Below are 26,395 nucleotides of genomic sequence, written 5' to 3'. Positions count from 1 at the left end.
AATGATAAATTATATTAAAAAAACAAATGAGTATACATGGTAATCTTTCTGTAATTTATATTTAAGAATGATATGCTTTATGCATATTAAACCAACTGTATCTTATGAACTCTGAGCTCTTTGGCTTGTAATTATTTTATCTTGATACGTTAAAAAGATGTATTGTTATTAGACTCTATTTTCAATACATTACCTATGTTAATTTAAATATAATGCTATACAAATGTGGGTAGAAACTGTAGCTATTTCTATGAATAAAGTAATAAGATTAACATTTTGGTAAGTAATATGTAGTTTAAAATTTACTAAATATTTTTTTTATAAATCAGGATCGCAGATAATTTTGTATTAATTTAAATACAATTTATTAATAGGATGCTATGACTTAGTACGGTATACATTTTGGTAACATGATACATATTTGTTATTCCTATACATGTATAATGACACTTATCAATAATGACAGTATTTTATGATGGGCATATTTGAGAATATTACTCAAATCAAAATTTCCATTTCTTAATTACATTGTACTTTGGTAATATGGTGCATTTAAAAAAATATTATGACGCATATACTATTAATGTGTGTTTTTTGTTCAGCATTATTTATTTTGCGTTTTGGCAATCCTCCTTTCTTTCCTTTTGCGTACCTGCCGTATACTTCAGTGCGCGTGGGGCTTTCTGCAAGCCGCGCTCAAACCAGAGGTGGCCCTGGTGACCCGGCAAGCCCAGGACGGGCCTTCGCCAGCCAAGAAATTCTGCAAAGCGCCCCGCGGTTCACCCAGCACTTCGCTGCCCGCGTGAGTTGACGGGAAACGCCAATTTTAGGAGCCTTTGGAAAATGGACCTTTTACGTTTGTGTGTTCCAGCGAAGCGCACGTGGGCGCCGGCAGCAAGGTCTGGGCCGCGCTCAGCCGCCGCTTGGAGGAGCTCCTGGCGCTCTTCAACCCGGGTGCCGAAGAACCCGAGAGCGCCTACAGGCTCGCCGCACTTCGGGGGGTCGCGCTCATCCTCCGACTGGCCGCCGTCTGCGCCTCACCCACGAGGTGATGCATTAACACACGTGGACATATTCCATATTTCAGAACTGAATTTTCCTTGATGTGCTTTTCCATCCTCTCAGGCCACCTCGTCTTATTTGGGTGTCCGCTGAGAACCTGCGAAGGACAGTGCAGAGCTGTCAGTCGGTGCTAGAGGGCGCCGCTCAACCCGTCTCCAACCAGAACTACTACAAGTCCGTCGTCCAGATCACTGTGCGAGTCCTCGACTGCATCCTCTACCTGTCCGGTAAGCGTTCCCATGATAGTATGATTATCTACTCCACTGGTGCGCAATGTAATATGCAATCAATTGTGTGATATCTCTATTTTTTTTTTTTTTTTATGTGAATACCTAGGTAAGGGGAATGGAAACTAATGTAACAATTACCGTAATTCCCGGCCTACAGAGCGCACCTGATTATAGGTCTCACCCAGTACATTTGTAAAGGAAATACCATTTGGTACATACATGCGCTGCAGCTGTGTAAAAGCCGCAAGTACCCACATTGAAACGCGAGATATTTACAAAGAAAGACGGTACGCAGAGATTTTTAAGGCTAGCGACACCATGCTGACGCTAGCACCGCCGCGCTAACAGGACCGGTTAAAAAAAACATACTGGTAAAAATCACCAAGACACGGCAGTAACACGCTCGCGCAGCGCTAACGGGGCCGGCGGACTGGTAAAAGTCACTTCCTCGGCACATATATTCCACCGGTCTGACTCCTACCTTTTCAGCTCAAGTGCCCCCCCAAGTAAATGCACCAATCCGCCGCATCACCGCATTGGCCGCAGAGTTGAAAGCGTGTGGAAAGAAGTCGCGGCTTATAGGCCGGAAATTACGGTACTCCTTTTTTTTTTTTTATGTCTTCCGTCAACATCCCAAAAGTTGTCTCTAAATATGTAGGAAAAAAGATTTGTTGTGGGGCTTCAACTAACAATTATTTTAAGTTATTTTCCCAACTAATCTATATCACATGTATATATTATTAAAATTCCATCTCTCGACGAAACATAAATTGATTATGATTACTGGTTTGGTCTAATAACTGTTTTCCAAAGTAAAATGGGATCTTTTCAAATGTGCTGTTTTGATGAATAACAAAAATAATCTGCCTGCTTTCCTGGAGCAGTACAATATTCTGAAAATTTTTTACCGTTGGGAGGCCAAAATTTTGAGGATTCGCACCAAGTAAACGAGGCCCCTAAACGATTACTCGATTATCAAAATACTGTAGTTGTCAATTAATTCATTCATTCTTGCACCTCTGATGAACTGATTATGATTACATTTCTAGTTTGTTGTGTAACCTTAGAAAAAAGATGATTTTTCAAAGTAAAAGCAGATCTGTGCAAATATTTGTAATGATTTGATTCAAAGGTTAATTGGAAGGCTTTCATTGATGACCGCAGAAATTAGGAAATCTTATTTTCTAAATATTAAACAGGTAAAAGGCTTAAAAAAAAAAAGAGGATTTTGACAATTTTAATGGAATGTTAACTAGGTTTGTCAATCAAATTGTAGTTTCCGGGCCAAATTCACCCTAATTTGATGCATCCCCAAAGCCACTTTGACTTGTAGACTGGACCCGTTTCGGCGTGTGAGCGTAGTTTAGCTTCGTCGCCTCATCTGTGATAATCCCGTAGACCTTATCGTTGTCCTGAACGCGAGTGTGCCCAACGAAATCGGACTTTTTTTTTTTTTTTTTTTTTTTTTTGCGATGCAGTGTGCCACGTAGGCGAGGACGCCCTCCAGCGGCACGCGTGCGCACTTCTCTCGCTTCCCTGGGTGCCGGAGCACAAGTCGGCCTCGGCCTACAAAAGTTCGGGCTTCGCTTCCTGGGTCCCCGTCTTGGCTCAGAGGCTCCACTTTTGTTTCCGTGAGTATGGTGCAAAAGAAATATGTAGCAGGGAGGGTTTAATGTATTTTATGTGGCCTTGCATGGCTTAAAAAAATGGGAAAGGCTGTTATAATGTACTGGGAATGCATTTACATGAGAACCTTTATTTTGACATTTTTTTTTTTTTTTTTACTCTTGTTATCTTGTAAGGGGGGGCGTGGCTTTTAAAGTTTGGCAATTGTTCTAATAAATCAAATAAAATAAAACGACAGGAAGTTGTAAGCAATGTGCGTGGATTTAATGACAATGCACGATTAGTCTCTCTCATCGTGGTTCTGGTTTGCGCTTTGTCAGCGAGCGAGATTCAGGCGCAACTTATTTCTCTGGTGGCGCGTCTCCGTGGTGGGGTGTGCGAGGCCTGGCGTGCGTTTGTGTTCTCTGCGGCCTTGCGAGGTCCGGATGAGGACGTGAGAGTTTCGGCAGTCCGGGCCCTCCCGATTCTTCTTCACCACCTGGAAAGTTCCCGGCACAACCTCCTCACCGCCACAGCCTTACAGTACGTGGTTATGAGACATAATTTGTAATTGTATTGGAATGCGGGGATTGCAAAACTGGGGTGTTGTGTAAGTAATGGAGACGTGTGGCGGGTGGATACCTGTAGGTGCCACCTTGGTGCGTCCCACATGGTCCCATTTCAGCCAACAGCGCCGTTGGTTTCGGGAGGGCGACCAGGCGTGTCAAACTCATTTTTATTGCGACCCATATTGTAGTTATGGTTTCTGTCATAGGGCCGTTATGACTGAAACCATCAAAATCTTTCATTGATCCATCATATTTACAAATTAAATTTCCCGGAACTAGTTTTGGAATCACAAATCAAGGGTAATGGGTTTTTCAACTATTGTTGATGTTTGGTCACATAAAAATGCTTGCAATATCTCAATGTCATCATTTATGATGTGACAATTTGAAATTTTGGCCCAGATTTGAACAAAAATCATGAAACTTGATGCATATGATTTGGCTTCGTGGACCACGGAAAATGACGTGGCTGGCCGCATCTGGCCCCCAGGCCTTGAGTTTGACACCCATCATGTAGACAATCCGTGGCTTAAAATTTATTGTACACGTGTCAAGTACAAAGTACATAAAGTAAAGCACAAAATAACAAATATTATAATTTTTTTTTGGGGTGTGCTAATGTGTACCCCCAGGCTGGAGGATAATTCGGAGAAGGTCCAAACGGAGCTGGCTCGGATCGCGGGCCATCTGAGCTGCATCCAGTCGGGGTGCTCGCTACTAGCTGACGGCGCGCCGTGTCCGGAAGAGCTCGTCTGCCTCCGCCTCTGTCTGGCGGCGGAGCACCCCGGCAGCGCCCCCCCATCTCTGACGGCGTCCTTTGTCAAACCTTTTCTGCCTCTGCTCGCACCGCAGGCCCCCGGTAGCGTTAAACAAGGTATTCAACTTTTTTTAAACTAAGCTTTTAATCATATACATTGGACCCCATAAATACTCTCAAATCTATTAAAAAAAAAATTCTCTAAAGTAAAGATACTTTTCCAAAATGTTTTAAATTCTTCATGTTGTTTGAAATTTTATTGATTTATTTATTTATTCTTTTATACATTTTACACATTTTTTCAAACTAAAGGTGGTGTTTTCCACATTTTTTTTGACTGCCTTTTTGGATTTTTTTTTTCACCTTTAGATTATTGATGTTATGTGTTGAATTTTGAGAAAGAAACTTAATTTAAATATTTTTTTTAAGTAAGGTTGTAACAAAATGTGGAAGGCATGTTACTTTTCTTTACATTATTTATTATTTTTAATTCATTGCCAAAAATGGCACCTGTGTTTTTCCACATTGTCATGATGAGTTGTTGTGTGTAGACTTTTGAGGAAAATGTGTTGTTTTGGGAATTATGCCAAAAAAGTGGTGCGGTGTGACTCCTCTCTGGATTCACCGACGTGTTTTGTTTCCCCGTCACAGCATTCCTGGAAGCGCTGCCTCACCTCTGCTGCCACGTCCGTCTGTCTGCGGGCGGCGACGACTCCCGGGAGCTTCTCCACGCGCTGGTCGGGCTCATGGAGGACTCGGACCCGGGCGTCAGAAAGGACCTCGGCCGATCGGTGCGCTTCCTGCTAACGGAGCCCAACACGTGCACCCCTGACGACGGCCCGGTCAGCGAGGTGAGTGCTTCAGATGATGGATGTTGCCTCTTTGTGGAAAATACAATGTTTTTGTTTTGTGTGCGCGGGTTTGTTTTACTCAGTTGCTGGTCGCCCGACTCAAAGAGGCCTTCAACAACGCCAAAGTCAGCAGGGACGACGACCTGCGCCACACTCTCATACTCACCGCCGGCGAGATTGGCAGGTGAGGGTGCGCGCACGTCTGAACTTTAACTTCGGGAAATGTTCGGTTGAGTTTGTTGCCGCCCAAGGAGGGTCAATCAGTTGTTAAATCCAATGGTTGACTCCCCCCCCCCCTCCCCTTGTATTGTGAATGTTTACGTTATGCTCTCTAAAAATAGAAAAACATAATTGTTTGTGTGGTATCAATATAAGGAGACTCTTAGTTTATCCTTGTGATTGAGATAAAAATCATATGACATTTTATAGGCAATTAATTTAATAATTTCAGAAATTCCCAAGGGTACACATTTTTCCCTCCCACTGAATATTTTATATTGTAATATGATTCTGATTCTGAAGACATTAAAAATCATGAACTTTTTGTTTGTTTGTTTTTCACTCACATTTTCTGTGTTTGCATGTGCACATTCCTGTTTTTATGCAGCCTAATATTGTGAAGTGCATTTTTTTTTTCACAGCGAAAAAATATATATAAAAAAAAATTAATTGGAGTTATTTTAGGCCAGTGATTCCCAAACAGTTTGCCGGGGTACATTAGTGTGCCGTGAGCGCTCTTCAGGTGTGCCGTGGGAAGTTATTCAATTTTATGTAATTGCTAAAAAAAAAACATTTATTCCAAGATATAATGTATCTTTATTCATCTATTTATGCCAGTGAGGCACAACGACAGACAGAACAAAAAAAAAATCCTTTTCTATTAGATGGCAGGAAGTACATACAGTAATTAATTGATCCATTTTTGGTGACAATTACTTTTGTTGGTGTGCTATGGGATTTTTCAATTGTAAAATAAGTGCCTTGGGTGTATAAAGGTCGGAAATCCCTGTTTGAGGCAGTCGAGCTGGAACTGATTAATGATATTCCCCTTGATTTCAGCAGGCAAAGATGATTTGAGTTGCGTTATGGTGCGTGAAGTTGAACTGACCGCTGCACGTTGCCCCGTTCCCTTTCCCAGAGCCTCTCAGGGCAGCTTGGTGTCCTTCTCCCTCCTGCGCCTGCTCCACTGCTTGCTTTCCAAGTCGTCGCCCGTGTCCGTTGCCGCCTACACTCAGATCCGAGCCCTGGCGGCCGCCAAAGGGATCAAACTGCAAACGCTCTTCAGTCAGTACAAGAACCCCATTTGCCAGGTGAACAAGCAGTGGAAGTGAAGGTCTTGCACAAGCCGGGTCGAAGGGAGATATAGCCTCACACCTTCCATGATCCGTGTTTTAGTTCCTGGTGGAGTCTCTGCACTCGCGTCACTCCCCGGCCCCGCACGGGACGCCGCGCGAGGGCGCCGAGACGGCCAATCAGAAGGATGTCGCGCTCGACATCCTGGCTCAGATTGCGCACGCGTTCGACTTCCCAGATCTCCACCGCTTCCTCTCTGTACGTACTACACGCAGGCCGCCGTACAGCACCACTTGGTTGGTAAATGTCAGCTTTACAGATGGCGCGTCAGGGGGTCCGACATCAAACGAGCTACTGGGTTTTAGTGGTCTGTGGTCCAGAAAAATCACTTGGTTTTATGAATTGTATTTGGTGAAGTTAATGAAACTGCCAGTCATTTCTGTCAGGTTTAAATCCAACCGCTGGACTAAATATGCAAATGAAGGGACAGAAAAGTTCTTCAATCTGGGCCGTGTGGGGCGAAACGGGTTTGCCTGACCCGCTGCTACTCCATCACCCGTTCTGAGTCAACCTTACCGCTGTCCCTCTTTTTGTTAGTGTCTCAGGACAAAGGGTTACAAATTGAAATCGAGGAACAGATGGCAATACCAACACGTACACGAATACAAAAGTAAACATTTCCAACAATGGTGATGAGGACTAAATGCTTTGAAGTCAGCAAGGGGGTGCGTCACTCCTCAAGGTGTCACCGGGTCACGCTCCAGGTCATGCAGCCGCTCGGAATGAGAACAATACCAGAAGAGAACAATAAAAAAAAAAAAATTACCATAATAGAAACAAATACATGACGTAACAATGAATCGAACAATTTCCAACAATATCAACCCGTCAAGCAATCTGTGAATGATGAATTGTGTTTGGATCGCCCCCTTTTGAACAGGTATAGATCTGAAATAAGGGTTGGTACCAGGTGGCTGTTATCAACTTCACTCATAATGTCAGGTGTCTCTGTAAATGTCTTACCATAGCAGACGGCACCAGCAGAGTAAACCTGACATCTGTAAAGCTGACATATTCAATGCAGTTTAAAGCGAAACGGAATAAATATTGAATATGTATACGGTGCATTTGGCATATCCGGGGATCTTCAGCGGACACTGCAGGTGCTGTTGCCCTACTTGGCCGCCAAGGCCAGCGCCACAGGCTCCGCCCTCATCCGCACGCTGGCCAAAGAGCTGAAGGCCAACCGGCGGGAGATCCTGATCAATAACTTCAAGTACATCTTCAGCCACCTGGTCTGCTCCTGCACCAAGGAGGAGCTGGAGAGGGCCTTTCACTACCTGCAGGTCGGAAAACCACGTCGCGCCGTCCTGATCGCAAAAGCAACGTTTTATTAGTCGGTTAATTAAGCGTTAATTACCAACTTAAACCATAAATACTCAAAGTGTATGAAACAGAGAATTTTGGTGATCATACAAACATGAAAAACAAATGTGTAAGATCAGGAAAAAATAGACACAAATGTAGTAATAAAAAAAAAACATATTAAATATAAGAGAAGAGAGAGGAGAAATTGATGGGGAATACAGATATTTTTGGACCTGTCAGAAAACAAAAACGTTCATATTTTATAATAGTTACAATTTTGTAATAATTGAAAAACAGAAAAATGATGATAAAATATGGAAAACAAAACATATTCAGAAAAGTATTATTATGAAGGAAAAGTACCTAAATATTAGGTAGATAATTAGTAAAATACACCAAAATTTGAGGAAAAAAATTTTGTATTTTTAATAGTGTATTGGAAAAATGCAAAAACATGACATAGATAATAAAAAACATCATTAAAAAAATATGCACGGAAAAAAAATGCAAGCGTATTAAGGAAAAAGACTTGAGAAGAGTAAGAGGAATATTTGAAAAAATACAAAAATATTATCAAAGAGTACCTTTTGATGACAGTACTAAAATAATTAGTAAAAATATAAAATGTAGAGAAATGCTGTGAAACAGACAAAAATAAACAAAGAAAAGGGATGTATTAAAAATCTATATTTTTTTAGATATGAAAACAAAATAAGACCATAAAAATACAGAAATGGAGAAAAAAAGACGATAAGTTCAACAATATTAGAAAAATAATACTCAAAAGTAAGAAATCTTACAAACTAATAGCGGAGAAACAAACATACACCAATATTAAAAATGCTTGGATAAGGAAAAGTTTAAAATATAGACAACAAAAATACACACACATTAAAATGTAAATTTAAAAAAAAAAATACACAAAAGAGAAAAAGGACAAACTACTATAGTAGTGGAAATAATACAATAGGAGACTTTAGGATGAGAAAATAATACATAAATACGTGATATGATAACAAGCCTCCGTTCCTGCAGCTGAGCAGACGGAGTCACGCGTGATTGCGTTTGACCAAATTTTTCAGAGCGAGACGGAGATCGAGCTGGGCTCGCTCCTGCGCCAAGACTTCCAGGGCCTTCACAACGAGCTGCTGCTGCGCTTGGGCGAGCACTACCAGCAGGTCTTCAACGGCCTGGCCATCCTGGCCTCCTTCGCGTCAAACGACGATCCCTACCAGGGTCCCCGTGACATCGCCACCCCAGAACGCATGGTTGGTACCCAAACATATTGCGGTGACTTCATTTTATCATCATTATTATTACATTCTCTCACCGTAGGTGGACTACCTTCGGCCAAAGCTGCTGGGAATTCTTGCCTTCTTCAACATGCAGTTGCTCAGCTCCGGTGCAGGCGAGAAGGACAGGAAGAAGCTGGTGAGCAAAACATAATTGGAAAAATACTAGCTGAATAAAATACACAAATAATAAAGGGAACGTGTTATCATTACTTTTAACGTGAGTGAACATATTCTTATGCCACAAAATGAAAGCAAATGATATTGGACAAATATCAAAATACTTAAATGGTGCAACAAAAGAAGTCCAGGTATATAATATAATATACTTTCCACAGAAAATTCAAACTTCAAGATCCCACTTTATTCCATTTTGAATTGAGGCGGGGGGAGTCCCGGGTTCAATACCGGACCCACCTGTGTGGAGTTTGCATGTTTTTCCCACGCCTGTGTGGCTTTTCTCCAGGCACTCTGGTTTCCTCCCACATCCCACAAGACATGCAAAATGAATTGGACACTCTAAATTGCCCCAAGGTGCGATCGTGAGTGCGGCTGTTTGTCTCGGTGTGCCCTGCGATTGGCTGGCAACCAGTTCAGGTTGTACCCCGACTCCTGCCCGTTGACAGCCGGGATAGGCTCCAGCACTCCTGCGACCCTCGTGAGGATAAGCGGCAAAGAAAATGGATGGATGAATGGAGTAAGTGTGTATTCCCTGTGTTGTAGGCGCTGACCAGCGTGATGGCTCTGATGCGACTGATGGGCTCCAAGCACATCAGCTCGGTGCGGGTAAAGATGATGACCACCCTGCGCACCAGCCTCCGCTACCGAGAAGAATTTCCTCTGCTCTGCTGCAAGTCAGTACCTGCACATAGTACAAAGTTAGGATCCAAACCGCAAACGCAGTTTCCATCACGGCCATGCATGTGGAAAACACTCCTTTTGATCTACTACGCATAGAACAAAGCATCCGTTTGGCAGCATCGCAAACAACAGTGACAGAACTGAACTGAGCCAGTTGTTACGACGATTCTATTGTGTCGCGTTACAGATGTTAACAATGCTGCAAAGTCCAAAAATAAGCAGGATATGCCACTAAATAAATACACAGAATGTCATAACTGTGAAACATGAAAAGCAGTGTAGTGGGGATTTACTGTATAGATCAGGGGTGTCGAAACTTTTTCTCACGGGCCACATTGTAGTTACAGTTTCCCTAAGGGCCATTATGAATGTGAAACCATGAAAATTTTTCCACGTCATCATATTTACAGATAAAATTTATGAGCTAGTTTTGTTATCCCAAACCGAGGGTAATGACTTTTTGAACTATTGCTGTTGTTTGGGCACTGAATATTGCTTGCAATATCTCAATGTTATCAATTATGTGACAATTTGAAACTTTAGTACAGATTTAAAAAAAAAAAAATCATGGAAGTTGATACTCATAATTTGCCTTCGCGGGCCACATAAAATCACGTGGTGGGCCAGATTTGGCCCCTGGGCCTTGTGTTTGACACCTGTGGTATAGATAGACAATAAAATAAAAAATATATATATTTGAAAAAAAATGCAAAATATTCAATAACAAATGAAGACAGAAGTAAACAGTAGCTGTTTTAAATTGCGCTGATGTACTAAAATACAGGAGGTGTACAGTATTTGCATTTGGTATTAGAGCTTGCCATTGAGTTTGTCGGTAAAATATCGTGCCTACCTCGTGGATGGTTTTGCCGCTCGCCCGCAGAACGTGGGAGTGTTTTGTGAGAAGCGTGGAGCCCCCGCATCTGGGCCCCCTGCTGAGTCACGTGATCGTGGCGCTCCTGCCGCTCGTTCCCTTGCAGCCCAAAGAGACCGCCGCCATCATCCGCTTCCTCATACTGGACAACAGGTGAGCCGTCGAGTACCGTTGACTTGCTCTTCTGAGGTTTTTTTAATTTTTATTTTTAAACCCCCGTATCTCGCGCAGGGAAGAAGTCAACGACTACCTCCATGAGATTTACTTCCTGCCGGACCATCCCGAGCTCAAAGACATCCACACTGTGCTGCAGAACTACAAAAAGGTCCGATTGAATCTGCTAAGTCCGGATAATCCAAGAGACTTGAGGGGAAGTCGTCAACTAAGGACTGCTAACGCAATAAAACACCGGTGTCAAACTCAAGGCCCGGGGGCCGTGTCCGGTCCACCGCATGATTTTATGTGGCCCGCGAAGGCAAATCATGATTTTTGTTCAAATCTGTACCAACATTTCAAATTGTCATATCATAAATCATAACCTTGAGATATTGCAAGCGTTTTCTGCGTCAGCAAACAACAATGGTTTCTGATTCCAAAACAAATTCATAAATTCCACGTGTCAATATGATGAGGGGCGACACGGTGGATCAGCTGGTAAAGCCTTGGCCTCACAGTTCTGAGGTCCCAGGTTCGATCCCAGACACCGACAAAATTGAGTTTGACACCCTTGCAATAAAAGATCTTAAACGGAGACACAGCAAGATTTCACCAGAAAGCAGCAATTATTAGTAATTATAATTATTTTTTAAAAGTCCAATTATGCTAATTTGCTATTGTCAAACAGTGAATATGAAGGAGTTCTGTCAGCGGAGCAAAATTTCATTTTATTTAATTGATTTTTTTTTGCTTAGCTGACAGCCAGCAACAGCGACCTGGCGTCTGCGCTGCAGCTGTCCATGAGAGCCGTTCAGCACGAGAACGTCGACGTCCGCATACACGCGCTGACCAGCCTCAGAGACATGATGCACAGCAACCAGGTGACCACAAAGATGCGGGAGATAAAAGGGGATCTGATGGGGTGTCTGAGTAATTTTGACAGTAGCAAGGTACTCCATATAATTTTAAAACCTTTGATTAATATAGCGCCATAACTTTGTTGGGGTTTTTGCAGGAGTGGCTGCTGCGGCAGGTGTGCGCCAGCGAGTCTGTGGAGCCGGTCATCTCCAGCCTGGTGTCGGTGCTGCTCAAGGGCTGCCAGGATTCGTCACCCGAGGCCCGACTCCTGTGCGGCGAGTGTCTCGGCGAGCTGGGCGCCGTGGACCCGGGACGGCTGGACCTGTCGCCGGCGCACGCCCACGGCGACCGAAACACCTTTGTGGTATGTAAAATAAAGAAAGGGGGTAAAAAAAAAAAAAATACCACAAGTTTTGCCGATCGACGTAAAATTGGGTTGACGTGTCTGTCGTGCGGCGGCACGGTGGGTCCGCCGGTAAAGCGTTGGCCTCACAGTTCTGAGGACCCGGGTTCGATCTCGGCCCCGCCTGTGCGGAGTTTGCATGTTCTCCCCGTGCCCGCGTGGCTTTTCTCCGGGCACTCCCGTTTCCTCCCGCATCCCAAAAACATGCAACATTAATTGCCCCTGGGTGTGATAGTGAGCGCGGCTGTTTGTCTCGATGTGCCCTGCGGTCGGTCGGTGACCAGTTTAGGGTGTGCCCCGTCTTCTGTCCGTTGACAGCTGGGATAGGCTCCAGCACTCCCCGTGACCCTCATGAGGATAAGCGCCAAAGAAAATGGATGGATGAATGGATGTCTGTCATCACAGGAGGCACAAAAGTCTTTCGGACTCATGCTGAGTCAGCAATTTTGGTTTGGATCAACAGGTTTGTGCAGGTTGTACTGTGACAAACTACGACGAGAGAATCACCCAAATGAGCCGCAATTACAAGCATGTGCAACAAATAATCAATAGATCAACAATTTATCAATTATCAAAATCAACTATTTTGTTAATCGTTTAGAGACCTAAAATTAAAACCATCCAAATCCTCGAAGTTTCAGCCCACCACTTGCAGAAAGGCGACCGACACTAAACTGTGAAGGTTTATTTGCCTTTGGTGTCTAATATGGGTCGAGCATGGTATAGAAAAAACACGTCAATATAAAACCTTAAAGTTTGATTCATTTTTGTGGATTCTGTTCAAGATGTAAAAAAAAAAAAAAAAAAATTATCCCACAGTACCAGTTTGACTGATGCACACGATATTGTGTATATTTTGGTATATTTGGATGCTACGCATGAAAAACCTCGTGGATCCGATGCCCAAAATTGAGCAGGAAGTCGGTCATTTTGTGTTGGGGCAGCCGTTTGGTCAAATTCCAGGTCTCGTACTTAAGCGAGGGCCGCGTGAGGGCTCCTTAATACCTACTTTCAATTGAATGCCGCGTTTTGATTTTAAACAGAGCGGCGTGGACGACCCCAACTTCGCCCATGACCTGCTGACTGAACTGACCCGAACTTTTCTGGCTTACGCCGACAACGTCCGAGCCCAGGACTCGGCTGCTTACGCCATACAGGTCTGCCCACGGTACACGAGGAATAATTGCTTTTGCTTGTTTGTTTCAATTCACGTGTGCACTTCCGTAGGAACTCCTCTCCATCTTCGAGTGCCGCGAGGGTCGGGTGGATTCTCCCGGACGCCGACTGTGGAGGAGGTTCCCCGAGCACGTCCAGGAGATACTGGAGCCTCACCTCAGCAGCAGGTACGACGAGGGCGAAGTTCCGTTCCTACGCCGGCGACTGAAAACAAATGCATGTGGAACTCGGAATGTGCCATAATCTAATCGCTAACCTGTGGGAACGTTTTTGTTTATTCCCCCACTGCTTCCTCATCCTCGTCTCTCCACGTTGCAGGTACAAGAGCAGCCAGAAGGAGGTGAAGTGGTCCGACCTGAAGAAGCCCGTCTACCTCAGCAACCGGGGAAGCAAGTTCTCCGACTGGGCCGCCACGTGGGCCGCGTACCTCATCAGCAAAGTGAGTCCGTGTTGCTTTCTTAATCACGAGAGGTTGTCGTACTTTCTTTCTTTTTTTTTTTGTTGTTAGATAGTAGAACACAAAAAAACTGGTGCATTTTTTTTTTTTATCTTGGAATTGTTGATTTTTGGTGTGGTAAATTTGCACACATTCATTGCTAATCCATCATTTGAGTTTATCATATGATATAATAATTCATTAAATCTAGATGAAATAAAAGAAATTTGAATAAAATTAAATGTGCAGGTTATCAAATCCAAGAAACAATGCAGGATGCCATTTCTTTTTTGTAACTTTTTTTTTTTTTGGGGGGGGGTCTCAAAATTTTTGTTTTGTTTTTCCAATGAACCAAAGAGAAATTTTATGGTAACGGTGCTAAATTTACATACTCGACTGATTCATCATTGACGTTCATCATGATTCAATTATACAATAAATTTAGGGTGATGTAACAATTTTTTGTTTTAAAAAAAAAAAAAAAAAAAAGCTTTCTTGCCCAGAGCTCGCTGTATTTTTCCATATTTGATCTTTTGTATATCACATCAGCTTGAGATTCACACGCTGGCACACTGAAAATGACATCCTGGAAATTTAGGACTTAATATTTTACTCCATATTTTACAATAGTATAATGTCATCAAATAATTATAATTTTGAATGTTTTTTTTTTTTTTTTTTTGCTTTTGTTTATTTGTTTTTTTTTTTTCTCTTTTCTGTAATGCAGGTGCGTCACGAGCTGGCCAGCCGTGTGTTCACCTGCTGCAGTTTCATCGTGAAGCACGACTACAAGGTGACCATCTACCTGCTGCCTCACGTGCTGCTCTACATGCTGCTGGGCTGCACGCCGGCCGAGCAGAAAGAGGTGAGCGCTTGGTAACCGCCTACAAAGCAAATACAAAAGTTGAAATTAATATAAAAAAAAAAAATTGCCAAGTCTGTTGTAACTTGTACCCTTGTTTTTTTTTTGAAGGCAGCCCAATCTTAAAATTTCCTTTTGGAAACTCCTCTCGATATGTTCACTGTAGCAAAAAAAAAAAAAAAAAAAAACGCCCAACGGCGCTTAATGTCACAAAACTCTGATCAATCGTTTACAATATTTATGTGGGTAATTGTATTTATCCCCACTTTAACCACTGAAAGTATGAGAATGATCGCCTCAATATTTTGGGTTTTATGGAAATTACTGTAAGTGTTTTCCTCTCCATATGCTATTTTAAACTAAAAATATAACTTTTTTTTCTGGAGGGAGATGCGACGTGACAAAATGTACTCTTTCACGTTCAAAAGATGTTGTTTTCATTTATACTGAAATGACATTTTTCATTTGTTGGCTTATTGTTTAGGGGTAACAAAAGAGTAGCAAATTGATTCGGCATTCATTGGTCAATACGAATTGCGATTGGCGATCTGGAGCGCGAGTCGGAGCCCTGCTGGAACGGATTAATGGCTTTTCCATTCATTCCAATGGGAAAAGTAGACTTGAGCTATCAATGATTTTGAGTGACGTGCGTGGTGACTGAAGAAATTAAACTTGAATCTGTATGTGTATTTTCCTCCAGGTGACGGAGGAGATGATGGCTGTGCTGACGGAGAGCGAGGGGCGCGTCCAGGAGACGGTTTCCAGCCGATCGCAGCTCAGCACGCAGACGGTGTTCAGCATGCTGGCTCACCTCACCCAGTGGAGCCGCCACATCCTCTACGCCAGGCCCAAACACAATGGTACCGCAATGCCATCCATCCATTTTGTGAGCCACTTATCCTCACAAGTGTCACGGGAGTGCTGGAGCCTATCCCAGTTATCGTCAACCTGGGTGGGTTGTTGCAGAAAGTGGCGAGTACCAGCGCGTGGTGGCCTTCCTCAAGGGCATCCCGCAGGATGTCATGGCCAAGGCGTCGCTCCGCTCCAAGGCCTACACGCGGGCGCTCATGCACTTTGAAGCTTACATCCTGGAGAACAAAGAGGACATCCAGGACCACCTCACCTTCCTGCAGGTGACAACGGGGTGGCAGCATTAAAGCAGTGATTCTCAAACGGATCACACCGAGCACAGTGAAGCCTCGGTTCTCGAACGTCCCTGTTTTCGAACAAATCGATTTTCTAATGAAAATTTTGAGGGGTTTTTTTTTTGCTTCTTTTTTCGAAAGAAAATCTGTACTCAAACGCCCCCGACAAAACACGGAAATAACATAATGCGCTATGTTAATGACAACCGCTGCGCTTTTGTTATTGTGTACAACGTAGCCTCTGTACACAGACGTGTCCCGGTAGTGACTGTTGTTTTTCTTCTTATGGAGGACGACCGTATTAACCACCAATCATGGCTCCAAAGAAGGCAAATTGCTTGTTTATAGTTATTCTGCATTTTTGTTACTAAAGAAAAGTTTACAAGGCCGGGGGCCGAGTCGCTACAGATACGGCAATCCACTCCCAGCCTAGCTTACTCTACTACTACAGCATACGTTTTAAGAAAAAAAAACAAGTATATTTCTTAAATTATTTTATTATATAAAGTATTTAAACTATACATGTATTTCTACTTTTGAAAAATGCTTGAGAAAGCCCAATTTCTTGGGCTTTGAACGCATTATTTCTTTTTCCATACATTGTAATGGAAAACATCGATTTGGATTTCGAACACATCACTTCTCGAACCGTTTTCTGGAACGGATTGTGGTCGAGAACCGAGGCATCACTGTACCACCTGGGGGGAGGGGAGAGGGGGAAGTAATGTATGTACAGTATGTAACATGTAACTACAACAAATGTAACACCACAATGGCCAACATTAAAATACATTTGTGTAGTCCTTAAAAATGATCAGAAGTTGGATTCCTTACAAAGTACTTTTAATATTGTCAGCCAGTGTGACATTATGTAGTTAACATCACTGTGCTATAATATTATTTTTTTTTCAAGGGGCATCAAATATATAATGGGTATTTATATACATCGATTAATCGGGATTTATAACTGGAGCACTGAAGGCAATCAGAATTATCATGTAGTTCACGATGAAAATAGGTTAAAGTTAGCATTTTAGCTTTAAAAAAAATTAACTTCTGTGTGCAGACTTTGTACGCCGCCATGCACGAGCCCGACGGCGTGAGGGGGGTGAACGCCCTGAGGCGGGAGGAGCCGTCGCTACGGGAACAAATCCTGGAGCACGAGAGCATCGGCCTCCTGCAGGATGCGACCGCGTGCTACGACCGCGCCATACAGCTCGAGTCGGACCAGGTACCGGACAACTTCGCCATCCTATTTAATTCAAAAAGATCTTTTTATTATTATTATTATTATTGTGTGAATGCTGAAGCAAATGCTCTGTATGTTGTTCTGCATCAAAACTAAACTTTTCTTACCACGCCAATTTTCACGTTTGTACTCCTTCCACATTTCTTCATCCATTTAAACCCTTTCGACTATTTTTAACCCAATTTGGGAACAAATTTTCACATTCCCTAAATTCCCACATTTTTCAGTATTCCACATTTTACACGTCGATGTTTCCAAATCATTGTAGACATTTTACTTCTTTTTTTTTTTTTTTTTTTTTTTAACAAAGTCTTTCCACGTCTCGGCCGATTCAAACAATTTCAAACTCAATCCCAATTTCAAGCCTCACGTTCTATATTTCAACAATACAAAGAATTCCACAGCATTTGAACTCCGTGTCAGCTCTTTGGCATTCACACGCCGCGTCTCCAAAAATTGCATTAATCTGTCGTTGTCTAGATTGGCCACTATCACGGCGTGATGACGTCTCGCTTGGGCCTGGGCCAGCTGTCCACAGTCATCACGCAAATTAACGGAGTGCTGGCCGACAAGTACGTGCTTTTACTTTAGCTGTTGGCTGTGTTGGCTTTCATTAAAATTGCGTCGGACAATCTTGCGTGGGACCGCAGTCGTGAACGTCCTTAAACTCATCATCAAATGTCAACATTATTATCGGGCAACTTAAATGATGGCAGGGGTCATGTTTTTTGTCTACACACCCACCCTTGGAGTTTTCATCACGGCATCACCACTCTAATGGAGATCTGGTTCTTCTGGTTGGATGAGCAATGTCTGGTACCTCGCGGTAAATGGTATTATTATAACTTAAAACTTCGCAATCATGATGGAGGACACTTTTTTTTTTTTTTTAACAATTAAATATAGGGGCCTCTCTAAGTGACCACCAGTTGTCCATTATTATTGTATAGTTTTTATATACTTGTCATATTTAAAATATATACTGGCTGTTTAGACCACAGGTGTCGAACTCAAAGCCCGGGGGGCCAGATCCGGCCCGCCCCATGATTTTATGTGGCCCGCGAAGGCAAATCACGTGTATCAATTTCCATGATTTTTGTTCGAATCTGGACCACAATTTCAAATTGCCATATCATGAATGATGACTTTGAGTTGTTGCAAGCGTTTTTGTTACCAAACATCAACAATAGTTGAAAAAACGATTACCCTTGATTTCTGATTCCAAAACTAGTTGACAAATTTTAATGTGTAAACATGATTTTGACAGAAACCATAACTACAATGTGGCCCGCGATAGAAACGAGTTTGACACCGCTGGTTTAGACAATTGCATCAGGACCACGCAAGTCTAGTCTTTTTTTCTTCCTGTGCCGGACGGTGCCGTTTCAAACGAGTTTGACATTCTGCCACAAGCCGATCGCTAGAGTTCCACCAGCCACGAGTTGAGCACCACTGCATTTGTTTACCGAGTTTAGGCAGCAGTGGACCTCGGAGCTGAACGCCTACCGGGTGGAGGCCGCCTGGAAGCTTGGCAAATGGGACCTGCTGGAGGACTATTTGACTTCAGGTAATGGTATAAATAAAAAAAAAAAGGGGGGGGGGCTAATATTTTCCCATTAAATAGCCGATTAATTGTTAGGGCTCTAAAAATTATTTTATTTTAATAAAACCTTTAAAAAAGATTTATGCATTTCTAAGAACAAAATTTTTGGGGGTAAAATCATCAATACCGTTTTTACTTTGTTTTAAATATGTATCAGTAATCTTTTATTTTACAAAATTTTTTTTTGATTAATTTATATTTATTTGTATTTGAATGATACTGTTTAGCTGTTAAAATGCTAATGCTAAAATGCTTTTTATTTTGCGGGGGAGGGGTGTTATATTGGTAGCACGTAATTTCAAAGCATTGTGCAAGCGTGTGACGTCCGTCAGTCAGAAGCCGAGCAGCACTGTTCTGGTCTACGGAGTACACAAAACGTGGTTCCTCTCGCGATCCGTTACCTACTGTGATCCGTTCGCGATGTACGCGACGGAAGTCCGCTCGTGCGCAGCGCCGAAAAATGAATCTGGTTGCCAAATGCGCTTCCAGACCTCCAGTCCAGCACGTGGGGAATTCGACTGGGTCAGCTGCTGCTGGCAGCCAAGAAGCAGGATAGCGCCGCCTTCTTCCAGGAGCTGAAGATGGTCCGAAAAGAGCAGGTGGTCCCGTTGTCTGCCGCCAGCTACGAGTGCGGTACCTACCAGAGGGGATACGAGTACATCATCAGGTCAATGGACATATTTTTTTTTTTTATGTACTGCATTTGTAATTCACATTTTGCTTTACAGCCATATCACAATTTAGATTAAAATCATATTTGCTCAGAATTCTATCCACAACACACCATCATGACAACATGGAAGTATTTTTTAAAATTTATTTGAATTTATTTTCCACTTTTAATTTTACAGCCTTATTCTAATAAGGTTTAAATTCATTTTTTTCCCCCCTCAAAGTTATATACACAACCCCTCTTAGTGACCAGATTTTTTTTTCCAAAATGATTGAAAATAGAAAAAAAAAGTAGCTCATAATAATGCACTTTACAGTGACATGAAAAAGCTTTTTTTTTCCCTTAAAAGTTATTAAAAAAAAAAAAAATGAAAATAATGCTAATAAGGCTGATAAAAAAAAGTGATGTACATATTTTCCGAGTGCACTGTATTTTTCCCAGATTTTTTTTTTGTAAACTGTTTCTCTGATATCAGGCTGCACATGCTGAGCGAGTTGGAGCACACGTTCACTGAGCTTCAGGAGCGGGAGGGAGGCTCCGCCCCTGGCCTCAGACAACTCCCCGCCCATTGGTCGGATCGGCTGGAGATGACCCAGAACTCCTTCCGGGCCAAAGAACCCATCCTGGCCCTCCGCCGCGCCCTGCTCAGCCTGCAGTCGAAGTAAGAACGCGCGACGTGTATTTACTTTGACTATAAAAGCCTGTGGCCTCGCTTAAACTAGCGCTCACGGCCTTTGACCTTTCCAGGCCTACGAGCCAGAAGCTGGTGGGCGAGTGCTGGCTGCAGAGCGCCCGGGTGGCCAGGAAGGCCGGACATCACCAGACGGCCTTCAACGCGCTCCTCAACGCGGAGAACACGCACCTGGCTGAGCTGCTCACAGAGAAGGCCAAGTGGCTTTGGTCCAAGGTAGGATGAGCCCGTCAGTAGAGATCCACAGCAGGGGTGTCAAACTCATTTTTGTCGCGGGCCACGTTGTAGTTCCGGTTTCCCTCTGAGGGACGTTATGAATGTGAAACCATAAAAATCGTTTATCATCATATTGACACGTGAAATTTATGAATTACTTTTGGAATCAGAAATCAATGGTAATGGGTTTGTTAATGTAAAAACGCATGCAATACTTCTACATTATGAATTATGATATGACAATTTGAAATTTTCGTACAGATTTGAACAAGAATCACGGAAGTTGAGATACGTGATTTGCCTTCGCGGGCCACAGAAAATCATGTGGCGGGACGGCTGTGGCCCCCCGGGCCTTGAGTTTGACACCAGTGCTGTATAGTCTAAATTATGTCAAACAGGTTCAACAAGATTACAAAAATGTTGCATTTTTTTTTTTTTCGTGCGCGGCGATCAGGGCGACGTCCACCAGGCGCTGATCGTGCTGCAGAAGGGCGTGGCCCAGTGCTTCCCCGACGAGCGGCCCCCGTCGGACCCTCGCGACCTGCAGACCAAAGGCCGAGCCATGCTGCTGGTGGGCCGCTTCATGGAGGAGACGGCCAACTTCGAGTCCAACGCCATCATGAAGACGTACAAGGTCGCCGTTCATTTGCGGATATACAAAGTCTACACACCCCTGATCGGATGGTTTTCGCGATATTGAGGGGAAAAAAATAGATAAGACCAAGATAAATAAAAATTCCACCATGAATGTCATCATACTTACATCATCAATTTATGAACTACTTTTGGAATCAGAAATGTGATATCTCAACGTTATCACTGACAATATATAACAATTCGACGTTTTGGTGGCGGCACGGTGGATCAGCTGGTAAAGCGTTGGCCTCCCAGTTTTGAGGTCCCGGGTTCAATCCCAGACCCACCTGTGTGGAGTTTGCATGTTCTCCCCGTGCCTGTGTGGGCACTCCGGTTTCCTCCCACATCCCAAAAACGTGCAACATGAATTGGACACTCTAAATTGCCCCTGGGTGTGATTGTGAGTGCGGCTGTTTGTCTCCATGTGCCCTGCGATTGGCTGGCAACCAGTTCAGGGTGTACCCTGCCTCCTGGGATAGGCTCCAACACTCCCTGTAACCCTTGTGAGGATAAGCGGCAAAGAAAATGGATGGATGGATGAAATTTTGGTGCAGATTCTTCAAGAATCATGGAAATTAACACTTCGCGGGCCACTTCAAATCATTTGGCAGGCCAGATCTGGCCCCCGGGCCTTGAGTTTGACACCTGTGTCCGAGGCTTTTCCATCTTTTTCCAAGCTTTTTACTGATGATTTTGTTTTTTTGAATTTATTTTTTAAATGAAGGATGTGACCAATCTTCTCCCTGAGTGGGAGGACGGCAACTTCTACCTGGCCAAGTACTATGACAAAGTCATGCCCATGGTGACCGACAGCAAGCTGGAGAGACAAGGGAACCTCATCAGATACATTGTCACCTATTTCGGAAAGTAAGTGCAATTGTGCAAAAATAATAACAAACAAAAAATACGGGAGTGAAACGTTCTCAATGAAAATTGCCATTGAAAGTTTGAAGCTGAGTTTGTGTAGTTTTAGAAATGTCAAAACCACTCAACGGCTCAATGGTTGCTGTGTCCCTATTAAAATGAAAAAGGTACTAAATTCATTAAAGTTGAGTGAAAATAAGCACATTTGGGGATGGGATAGCTCAATAAAATATTGATGAAAATTGAACCAACTGCAGAGGTGCAGTACTATTATTCTGTCTATAGGGCAAAAGCTGTTTGGCAATGGGAGGGTTACTTTGTACAAATTGCTTTTTAGAATAATAGTCAATATATTGTTTACTGTATCTACTATATAAAATAGCTTTTTTATCTTTTTGATCGACATATTTGATTAACGGTCATTTATTTATATACAACAATATTAAATACTATAATGTACTTTATTTCTCTCTCCAAACTTGAGTTATTCAACTGTACCAGGTGTCCATTAAGGGGTTTTTGCAAATGTAGCGATTGTTTGTGATTCATATGTCGTCGACATGACGTTTTTTCAATCCTTGGTGGACATTTTGTTTACTTTCATCCAGAGCGCTGCAGTTTGGGAACCAATTCATCTACCAGGCCATGCCCCGAATGCTCTCACTCTGGCTAGACTTTGGAGCCAAAGTTTGCGAGTGCGAGAAAGGTGGGTGGCCGATAATGTCAGATACACACATCTGCTATTATTGTTCTTTTTTTTTTTTCCAGGACCATTTCATTAAAAAAATGTTTCTCAAAAGCACTAACCCGTGTCGTCATTGTCATTTGTTTTTCTATAAGTGAAGGGAAAAAAAATTTGAAAGTTTACTTTTTTTTTCTTTTTTTTTTTTCACCTCGCCCTAGTGCCTATTTTATTATTATTTTTTTAATTTTCTGAAAATAAAAGCTATTGTTTTTCGGCAGCGGGGCGGGCCGACAGGCAGCTGCGTCAGGAGCTGTCCAAGATCAACACGGCGGTGGGCGAGCACTGCGCCAACCTGGCTCCCTACCAGTTCCTGACGGCCTTCTCGCAGCTCATCTCCCGCGTGTGCCACTCCAGCGACGACGTCTTCGCCGTCCTCATGACCATCGTGGCGAAGGTCTTCCTGGCGTACCCGCAGCAGGCCATGTGGCTCATGACGGCCGTGTCCAAGGTGCACGCCCTCATCGTGATCGCGCAAATATGCTACAGTGAACCAACATATTAGAATGGAATGCTATTATAATAGCAAACGTTTGGATATACGTAATACTGTAGTTTGCCCCCAAAAAGTTTTCATAATTGCCACAATTAATAGTTGGAACCCTATATATAAAAAAAAAACCTGTGACCCCCAAAACAACCATTTTGTTTTGTATGCACTGTAATTTCCGGCCTATAAGCCGCGACTTTTTTTACACGCTTTCAACCCTGCGGTTTATGCGGTGATGCGGTTAATTTGTGCATTTTTTCTAACGGCCGCAAGGGGGCACTCAAACAGAAAAAAATAAGAGTGAGACCGGTGGAATATATGTGCCAAGGAAGTGACTTTTACTGGTCCAGCCCTGTTAGCGCTGGGCTAGCGTGATACTGCCGTGATTTTTACCGGTATGTTTTTTTTTTTTTTTTTTTAACCGGCCCTGTCAGCGCGGCGCTAGTGTTAGCGTTAAACTCAGTGTACCGTCTTTCTTTGTAAAAATCTCATGTTTCAATTTGTAGGATTTGCGGCAAGGCTCAGTCCATGTCCCCTACGAATGAAAACGTTTAGAAATGCATTCCGATTGGTTTAGACTGGCAAAAGTCAAGGTCTTCACAAAATCTTCAATCGCATCACTTCCAACAAAGTACTACTTAACCTATTCGACTATTCTATTCGTAGAGTCTGGTGCCATCTTTGCACACTTTAGCTAATAAGCTAAATACGTTCCGATTAGCCATGTATCTGAATTATATTGTACTGCTGATGATGATGATGATGTTCCTTGCCCCACCCCACCCCCACCCAGTCTTCCTTCTGGTGCCATCTCGTGGCGTGCTAGCTTGTTTATGAAGGAGCACAATTTAGCTAATGAGCTAAATACTTTCCAATTAGCCATGTATCTGAATTATATTGTACTGTATACTGATGATGAATGATAATGTTCCCCCCCCCTCCCCAGTATTCCTTCTGGTGCCATCTTGGTGCTTGCTAGCTTGTTTATGAAGGAGCACACTTTAGCTAATAAGCTAGATACTTTGCGATTAGACGTATGTGAATTATGCTGTACTGTATACTTATGATGAGAATGATGATGATGATCATAATGATAATGTTCCTTAAACCACCCCACCCCCCACGCAGTCTTCCTTCTGGTGCCGTCTTGGGGCTTGGTAGCTTGTTTATGTAAGAGCACACTTTAGCTAATAAGCTAAATACCTTCCAATTAGTCATGTATCTGAATTATATTGTACAGTATACTGATGATGATGATGATAATGATCCTTAAAGCCCCCCCCCCCCAACTCCCATTCTTCCTTCTGGTGCCATCTTGTGGCTTGCTAGCTTCTTTAAGAAGGAGCACACTTTAGCAAATAAACTAGATACTTTGCGATTACACATGTGTGTGAATTATATTGTACTGTATACCGATGAATGATAATGTCTCCCCCCCCCCCCCCAATAACCCCCCCCCCCCCCCAATAACCCCCCCCCCCCCCCCCCCCCAAACCAGTCTTCCTATCCGACCCGCATGAACCGCTGTAGTCAGATCCTGAAGAAGGCCATCAGCCTCAAGCCATCTCTGGATAAGTTTGTTTTCGACGCCAACAGGTTGACTGACAAGCTGGTGGAGCTCTGCAACAAGCCGGTGAGTACGTAAATCCTCTGCACAGGAAGTTCCATTTGTACTTAGAATTACAAGTGACCAAAATTAGGAGTTTGCCGACATGCTTCTTCAGAGCCATGTTGTTAGTGTAAGCATTGCACGTCGACGGAGACCCATTTTGAACTGCGGAAGCTGCTAAAAAATACAGGATATTATTTTGAACTGATGACATGAACTGATTAAAGTTCGGTTACTGCTTTGGGGTGTAACATGTCAAAAAAAGCAGATGTTAATATTTTGTTTCATCGTTGCACCTCTTTCCCAGCCCCCGTTTGATGTTCTTGTACGCGTTGTTCTCTCTCAGGTGGACGGCAACAGCAGCACGCTGAGCATGAGCGTCCATTTCAAGCAGCTGAAGCGTCTGGTGGAGGAGCCCACCTTCAGCGAGATCCTCATCCCGCTCCAGTCCGTGCTCATCCCCACGCTGCCCTACACGGGCGGGGCCAACGCCACCCACGACGCCTTCCCGGGACACTGGGCCTACCTGAACAGCTTCGAAGACCAGGTAAGGCGTTCGTCCATCTTTGAGCTTCTCAAAGCTTTTTTTTTTTTTTTTTTTTTTTTTTTGGCGGCCTCTATATTTCAAAGCATGTCCCGGCTGATCTGCACTTATTACACGAACAGCATGGTTGCGGTCTGATCGGAGTTACCGTAATTTCCGGCCTATAAGCCGCGACTTTGCAACCCTGCAGTTTATGTGGTGATGAGGCTCATTTGTGCATTTTTTTTTTTTTTCTAACGGCCGCAAGGGGGCACTTGAGCAGAAAAGGTAAGAGTGAGACTGGTGGAATATATGTGCCGAGGAAGTGACCTTTACCTGTATTTTTTTTTTACCGGCCCTGTTTGGACCGCACTATCGTCTTGCTGCTGTGTTAATGTTGTGTCTCAGTGATTTTTACTGGTATCTTTTTTCTAACCAGCCCTGTTAGCGCCACGCTAGCGTTAGCGCCGCGCTAGCGTGTTGCTGCTCTGTTACTGCCGTGTCTCAATGATTTAGGTAGGTTTTTTTTTTTTGTTTGTTTTTTTTACCGCCCCTGTTAGTGCCACCATGTTGCTTTTTTTTTTTTTAAGCAGTCTTGTTTGTGCTTTTCTGTTCTTGCTATTTTAAGCTAATCTAAGGTATTTAAACTTTGAACTTGCGGCTTTTACATGTGCGGTTTATTGATGTACCAAATGGTATTTCCTTTACAAATGTAGGCTTATAAGCAGGTGGGCTCTGTAGGCCGGAAATTGCGGTAGTTGACACCGGAACCATCTGTTTTGCCAACCTAGCGATTTGCTCGCTTTATTTAGCATCTTGATTTGAACTGATTTTGTCTAGGTGGAGATCTTGGCCTCCCTGCAGAAGCCCAAGAAGATCAGTCTGAAGGGGTCTGACGGCCGCAGCTACACCATGATGTGCAAGCCCAAAGATGATCTGAGGAAGGACTGCAGGCTTATGGAGTTCAACTGCCTCATTAATAAGGTCTCACTACACACCCGGTAGAAAAATGGATTTCCTCTTATACAGTACAGCCTCGGTTCTTGAACTTCCCCGTTCTCGAACAAATATAATTTTTTTGCTTCTGTTTTGAAAAAAAAATCAGTACTCAAACGCCCCCAACAAAACCCGGAAATAACAGAACGCACACAGCGGTTGGTTCGGTTTTCGAACCGCCTTCTAGAACGGATTGTGGTCGAGAACCGAGGCTCTACTGTAGTTGTAAAGGTAGCTTAATACCAGGGGTGTACTGCCTTTTTACTTTTATATTTGCATGTATACCGTAATTTCCGGCCTACAAG

The 26,395-nt window shown here is 43.2% G+C and overlaps 1 protein-coding gene across 1 annotated transcript in view; it reads left to right on the top strand.

Annotated features, from left to right (window-relative positions):
• atr (ATR serine/threonine kinase) overlaps nt 1–26,395 on the top strand; it is a 33,101-nt gene that overhangs the window by 3,520 nt on the left and 3,186 nt on the right. Inside the window, exons 6-42 of the mRNA XM_061843127.1 lie at nt 669–802; nt 872–1,048; nt 1,126–1,289; nt 2,771–2,923; nt 3,239–3,440; nt 4,099–4,340; nt 4,875–5,074; nt 5,158–5,258; nt 6,213–6,384; nt 6,470–6,625; nt 7,519–7,713; nt 8,818–9,003; nt 9,071–9,166; nt 9,751–9,881; nt 10,772–10,915; nt 10,994–11,087; nt 11,674–11,799; nt 11,934–12,140; nt 13,223–13,336; nt 13,407–13,522; nt 13,674–13,794; nt 14,519–14,656; nt 15,354–15,513; nt 15,620–15,786; nt 16,865–17,029; nt 17,528–17,619; nt 18,523–18,614; nt 19,140–19,317; nt 19,799–19,984; nt 20,071–20,230; nt 20,685–20,864; nt 21,591–21,733; nt 22,339–22,436; nt 22,694–22,923; nt 24,461–24,595; nt 24,918–25,118; nt 25,935–26,078. Of these exons, the coding sequence (XP_061699111.1) occupies nt 669–802; nt 872–1,048; nt 1,126–1,289; nt 2,771–2,923; nt 3,239–3,440; nt 4,099–4,340; nt 4,875–5,074; nt 5,158–5,258; nt 6,213–6,384; nt 6,470–6,625; nt 7,519–7,713; nt 8,818–9,003; nt 9,071–9,166; nt 9,751–9,881; nt 10,772–10,915; nt 10,994–11,087; nt 11,674–11,799; nt 11,934–12,140; nt 13,223–13,336; nt 13,407–13,522; nt 13,674–13,794; nt 14,519–14,656; nt 15,354–15,513; nt 15,620–15,786; nt 16,865–17,029; nt 17,528–17,619; nt 18,523–18,614; nt 19,140–19,317; nt 19,799–19,984; nt 20,071–20,230; nt 20,685–20,864; nt 21,591–21,733; nt 22,339–22,436; nt 22,694–22,923; nt 24,461–24,595; nt 24,918–25,118; nt 25,935–26,078 (5,700 nt within the window). The remainder of the gene's footprint in view (nt 1–668; nt 803–871; nt 1,049–1,125; nt 1,290–2,770; nt 2,924–3,238; nt 3,441–4,098; nt 4,341–4,874; nt 5,075–5,157; nt 5,259–6,212; nt 6,385–6,469; nt 6,626–7,518; nt 7,714–8,817; nt 9,004–9,070; nt 9,167–9,750; nt 9,882–10,771; nt 10,916–10,993; nt 11,088–11,673; nt 11,800–11,933; nt 12,141–13,222; nt 13,337–13,406; nt 13,523–13,673; nt 13,795–14,518; nt 14,657–15,353; nt 15,514–15,619; nt 15,787–16,864; nt 17,030–17,527; nt 17,620–18,522; nt 18,615–19,139; nt 19,318–19,798; nt 19,985–20,070; nt 20,231–20,684; nt 20,865–21,590; nt 21,734–22,338; nt 22,437–22,693; nt 22,924–24,460; nt 24,596–24,917; nt 25,119–25,934; nt 26,079–26,395) is intronic.

Source organism: Syngnathoides biaculeatus, chromosome 15 (assembly GCF_019802595.1).
Source record: "Syngnathoides biaculeatus isolate LvHL_M chromosome 15, ASM1980259v1, whole genome shotgun sequence".
Taxonomy (NCBI): domain Eukaryota; kingdom Metazoa; phylum Chordata; class Actinopteri; order Syngnathiformes; family Syngnathidae; genus Syngnathoides; species Syngnathoides biaculeatus.
This window is presented reverse-complemented; position numbering and strand designations above follow the sequence as displayed.